A 6,209-nucleotide genomic window follows, 5' to 3' on the forward strand; every position below is an offset into this window, starting at 1 on the left:
TCAATTTAGTCATTTTGGTAACGTTGTCGTTTAGATAGTTAACAACAATGTGAACAAAGTGGCATAATTCGTTTGACATTATCCGTTTTATCTTACGTGGAGAGGAGCTTCATTCTCTCAAATACTAATTTAGTCCCTATTTTTGAAGGATTTGTTCAATTTAATTCTTATTTTTTTCTCGTTCAATTAAGTTTCAACTTTTGTCAATTTAATCCTTTTTTATCATAAATCAAAATAGAGGGAAAGAGTTCCATGAGACCATGGTAGAACCTCCTCCACCTTAAATTATAAATAAATAGTATAATCCTAAATATATTGTCCAACATTCCAATTAGATTTGATTCATCAATTTATATTAAAAATAGTATCAAACCAAAATTTTCGAGAAATAATTGTTCAACATTTAACCAAACTAAGAGATAGAATTAACGAAAATTAAGAAATTGAACACCAAAACGCTTGTGGACACAACAATTGGACTGAGGCTCTTCATGGCATCATTTAGAAAGTATAGCTAAGCTGCAAATGATCCTCCACTTCATCTCATATATCAAAGATCACCAAAACTCTGAGCCTACTTCAATACGAGATACAATAATTAACATCACTTTTCAGGCAAAAATAATCTAAAATAGATTCAAAATAAGCACACACATAGATAATTGTAACCATTAGATAAACTGAAAAAAAATTTCATAAGTTATTCCTTTCGAATTCAGGGTTAATCTTCATCCACGTCAAACTACAACGCAATAAATTTGATACTTTAGGAAAATGTTTACAGAAGATACTTGTTAGATTGCAAGAAAAATATCACAAATTGTAAGAAAAATATCAAAGATACTTTAGGAAAACTCGATGTCATGTATCAAAGATCACCAACACTTCAAGCCTACTTCAATAAGAGATATAATATTTAACTTCAATTTTCAGACAAAAAACATCTAAAATAGGATCAAAATAAGAACTTGCATGATTATGTAACCATTAGATAAACTGAAAACAATTTCATATGCTCTTGCTTTAAAATTCAAGTGTCAATCTTAATCCACGTGAAACTACAACACATAAACTAAAACAATAATGTTAGTTTTACTAACCTGAACTGACTATAGTGCTTCTCTGTTACGCAAGTTATTGAATTTGAGCATGTAAGTAACATAAAGTTTGTCATACACTCCATTGAGCAATAGATCGTATTTGTGTCTCCATTTCCTAAAAATGACCAAAGAACCAAAAAGACCACAAAATCCAACTACAAACCCAATTCCCATCACAAGATAGAGTGATTCTTCATCAAATTCACCCTCTTCGTTGATTCCATGTTGAATTATATTCACAGGATTTTTTTCCATACTACACTTTGTAAGAGGAGCACCACAAAGTTTTGGATTCCCATTATAGCTTGATACACTGAAACTTTGAAGTTGAGTCCCTATTGGAATTTGTCCAGAAAAATTGTTGCATGATAAGTTCAAATAACTCAGAAAAGACAATGTAGCCATGTTTTCTGGAATTTCACCAAAAAGCTTATTATTAGAAAGATCAAGAGATTCCAGATTTTTCATTCCTCCAATTGTCTCAGGCATTGTTCCAGTCAAATGATTATAAGATAAATTCAATGTTTGAACTTGAATCAGCCTAAATAATTCCGAAGGAATCTCTCCAGATATCTTGTTAGCTGAGAGGTCAATAGTTCGCCTTCTAGAGTCAATTTTATACTCATAAACTTGACCTTTTGCATAGAAATCAATGTTGTCATCTTGAACAAAGATAAATGTAGAATAATTATCTGTTATCATTTGTGTAGTGTTATACGCAATCTGAGGAATTGATCCTGAAAGTTTATTATGAGCAAGATCCAAGTGAATCAAACGAGAGAGAAGGAATAGTTGAGGTGGAATACTTCCCTCAAATTTATTAGATCTTAATATCACCAGTGATAAGTATCTTGACATGTTGTTTGGTATAGTCCCAAAAAAATCATTTTTTTCTAGGTTTATAACTTCCAAATATGTTGACCATGAGAGTTTCTCAAGAACTTCACCAAATAAATTATTATTCCACAAGCTGATAAAATACAAATATTTCAAGTTCTTCCAACCTTGTGGAATTGATCCTATGAAAGAGTTATGAGATAAATCCACATATTCGACCTCTGGTGATAAATGTGGGAGTGTTCCAGTGAAATTATTATTGTTTAATAGTATGAAGTTAGAACTTAGCAACACGTTTGATATGTCTCCACTAATTGAGTTGTTGGATAAATTGAGATCTGTATCAACACCAGCTATTAAATCCCTGAACTTTTCTTCTTCTATAAATGAAACTTTTGAGCTTGACATGGATAAGCCTGAAAATGACTTTTGTGTATATATCCATGGAGGAAATTGAGGACCTTGATTTGTATCATCCAAATAAAGCCATTTAAGTTGAAACTGAGGAATCCATTCAGGATTGAAATGAAACTTAAAACTTGAGTAGCTCAAGTCCAACATTTGTAAATTGTGGAGCCTGAAAAAATGCATCTCAGATATTATACCAGAAAAGGAATTAGAGCTAAGGCTTAGGGAAACCAAATATGTGAGATTTCCCAAAGTGAAAGGAATGGAACCAGAAAACATGTTGCCTGATAGATCAAGGTATTCCAAATATGTGAGATTTACCAAAGTGAAAGGAATGGAACCAGAAAACATGTTGCCCGATATATCAAGGTATTCTAAATTTTGGTAGTTGAACAAACTTAAAGGTATTTCACCGTATAAACTATTATATGAAAGATCAAGATGAGAGAGATGACGACTGAAATTAAGCAACCAATGTGGCAATTGAGAGTTAAAATGGTTGAAAGAAAGATCAAGAGTGACAAGTGAAGTAAGATTGACATGCTTTAAAGTTGGGCATATGTTGGTTAGTTGACAATTGCTCAAGTGTAGGTCTGATAATGAAGGAGGCATAGCTAAAAGCCAGTTGGGTTCTTCGCGAAGATCTATTCCATTAAGGTCAAGATATTTCAAAGAATGAAGTTGAGAAAGCCATTGAAGATCAAAATTCCCAAGTAAATAAATTCCACTAAGGTCAAGATGAGAGATGGCAATACTAAGATTAAACAAGCAGCGTAATGATTTTGAGGTGAAATAGTTACCTGAAAGATCAAGGGTTACAAGTGAAGTAAAATTCACATGTTTGAGAGACGAAGTTATGTTTAGTGCACAATAACTCAACCGTAACTCAGACAAAGAAGGGAGCATAATGAACAACCGAAACCAATTGGTAGCATAACGAAGATTTGTATAACCAAGGTTGAGATATCTCAACGATGAAAGTTGAGAAAGCCAATCAAGATTGTCCGTGGAAATATAATTATTGGATAAGTCAAGGTAATGGAGGTTAGAACCAAATATGAGATCATTGTGAATTGGTGGATTGCTAATAACATTAAAGTAGTTATAGCTCAAATTCAAATGATATAGAAATTGAAGTTCCAACAAAGATAACTTGATTTCACCTCTTAGAAATTGTTGGGATAGGTCAAGTTGTGTTACTCTGCTTGTGGTATTGTCACAATGAACTCCTTTCCATTGACAACAGTCTTGTTGAGTGGACCATGTGAGGAGGTTGTTGGATGGATCAATAACACCCTCTTTGAACATTTCCAACGTTTCTCGGTCCTTCTCATTGCACCGAACCTGGCTCAGATTGTTGCACACAATCTTTTGGAATGTAAAAGCACCAAAAAGGGAAAGCAAAAGAACCGAAAATTGTAATATAAATGTCATCCTAATCGATAGAATAGAAGATGGATTAATTGAGACGAGATTGATGAATGATGACTGTTGTCACTTTGCTCAATAAAAATGTGTATTTATAAAGAAAATTAGTTGGCTTTTCATGGATCACTTAAACAAGGAATGCAATAGAACTTTTAAATTGTGAAATTTCTTTTGAAACTTCTCACTCGAAATGCCGGCTTTGGAACTTTAATTGAAAAAAACTGGAATCAAACACAGATATAACTTTGGAAAAGAAAACTTTTAATCGCTTCGGCAAATTTTGGTTGACCTTATCGTTTTAAAAGTAGATTAACTAGGAAGTACGTTAAATATGTTATTTTTGTTTTCATTAATTTGCTTTTATAAAATGTCTTTCTTTCTAAGATTAACAAACGATTTCTCAACATATTTTTTAAAAAAAATGTATTTTGAATTTACTAGTGAGAATGATTTTTTACACAAGATTTTCCAATTGTATCGAATTTATTTATCTATAACAATATATAAAGGGATGTGTCCATATTTTATAATGTCAATTCTATCCTTTACAATATAATTATTTATTAAATATTTTAAAATTAACGGTTGTTTTTATCTATTTTCTATAAAAATGTTTATTTTTTTTATTCATCAACAATCAATTTCTCTATTCATTTCAATTTTTTAATAAATATACATTTATTTTATATATTAACTTAATAACATTACACTATTATCACCTATTAAGATACTATCATCCATATTTAAAATATGTATACATTATCATCACCTATTTTAATATTTTTTAATAATATTACTTTGAATTTTAAAAACAGCAGATAAGTAAATATTTTTTAAAAATTCTATAGTACCGAAACAAGAAAAAGTGTTTTCTTAATTTACGTAAACATGTAATTTGTTTTCTTAATCTGTTTACATGTCTCAATCCAATTTTACCAGAAACGATACAAAATGGTATGGGATAATAATGTTTTAATTTTTTGTTGTTAAATCAATTAAAGGCCGACCGTGCCGATCATACAGAAAAAGACGATGACGACTGAGACTTTCAAATTTTATATGTTTGAATCGCAGAAAAAACAGTTAAATATTAGTGTGAAAACATTTTTACGGTAACAAGTTGTCTGAATCAATACTCTTTAAAATCAGGTTGTGGATTGTGACTTACCGTCAATTTTGACGCAGCGTAGCTGCACCAGTAGTGATTCAAAGATACAATTTATGAGGAGGGTTCACAGCCGATTGGATTAAAAAATTATTAAGTATTGCTCCAAATGAATAATAATTGATCAGAAACCACAACTTTTTTTATTCATTTAAATTCTTTTAAATTGGATTGAAATTATTAGTTCAATTTATGGTTTGATATACTAAAATTGATTGAAATTTAACTGAATTCAAATTAATTATTTAAATATTATTATAATTCTTATTATTTAATTCACATGAGTTATGTTACTTAATGTACCTATGAGATAGTGGAGAAGAGTTTTCCTCGTGCTTTGAATCTTTTGAAATTTTAGATGTGTGAATCAAGGAAAAACAACATAAAGACCAGAGTGAAAACATTTTAAAGGTAACAAGTTTTTCGAATCAATACTTTAAAGGTCTCTATTTTTAATACTTTAATAAAGTTTGTGGATTAAGAAATTATAAAAAATTGAAATTGAGGAATTTTAAGAAGGTATTTTAAATAATTAAAATAGTATAATTTAAAATTCATTCAAAATAAAGGAAAATGAAATTCTCCAAGTTGTGGAATTGCTCACTGGATAGGACATAAAAAGTTCACTTGTCCAAAAAGTCCAATCAGGTCGGGCAAAAGGACAAGACAAGTTGGTTAAAGTCGAAGGTTGAGTCGGTCTGTCCTAGACCGAAGGTTAAGTCGAGCTGAACTTAGCCGAATGTCAAGCTAGGTTGGATCGAACTATGTCGGGCTAGTCCGAAGGTCAAGCCAGGCCGGACTAGGGAGAGTCGAGGGTCGAGTTGGAACGAGTCGGGTCAAGAGTCGTGTTGGGTCGAAGGTCGAGCCGACATAAAACAAGCCGAAGGTCAAGCCAAGTCGTGTTGAAGGTCGAACCTAGTCAAATCAGGCCGAAGGTCGAGCTGGGCCAGCTTGGGATGAAGGTTGAGCTGAAGGTCGAGCCAAGCTAGCCCAAACTGAAGGTCGAGCAAGACCGCCCAAGTGGGGCTGAAGGTTGAGTCGAGTCAGCTTGGGTCGAAGGTCGAGCTAGGTCGGCTAGGCCAAATGGAAGGTCGAGTTGGGTTGAAGGTTAAGCCTAGTTGACCTTGGCCAGTGCAGGCCAAAGGTTGGCGAGCTGTAGGTCGAGTCGGGACAAAGGTCGAGTTGGGCCAACCTCTACCAAAGGTCGAATCTGGCCAGCCTTGGCTGAAGGTCGACTTGAACCAAAAGTCAAGATAAGTCGTACTGAATTT

General features: G+C 32.7%; 1 protein-coding gene across 1 annotated transcript; it reads right to left on the bottom strand.

Annotated features, from left to right (window-relative positions):
• Positions 1-1,107: 1,107 nt before the first annotated feature.
• Positions 1,108-2,403, bottom strand: LOC114192014 (receptor-like protein EIX2). The gene is made up of 2 exons (XM_028081581.1): positions 1,495-2,403; positions 1,108-1,419 (listed from the first exon to the last, which is right to left on the bottom strand). The coding sequence occupies exons 1-2, from the start codon at positions 2,343-2,345 to the stop codon at positions 1,110-1,112; spliced, it is 1,161 nt and encodes a 386-aa protein (XP_027937382.1). The 5' UTR covers positions 2,346-2,403; the 3' UTR covers positions 1,108-1,109.
• Between the last annotated feature and the right edge of the window lie 3,806 nt (positions 2,404-6,209).

Source organism: Vigna unguiculata, chromosome 1, assembly GCF_004118075.2.
Source record: "Vigna unguiculata cultivar IT97K-499-35 chromosome 1, ASM411807v1, whole genome shotgun sequence".
Lineage (NCBI taxonomy): Eukaryota > Viridiplantae > Streptophyta > Magnoliopsida > Fabales > Fabaceae > Vigna > Vigna unguiculata.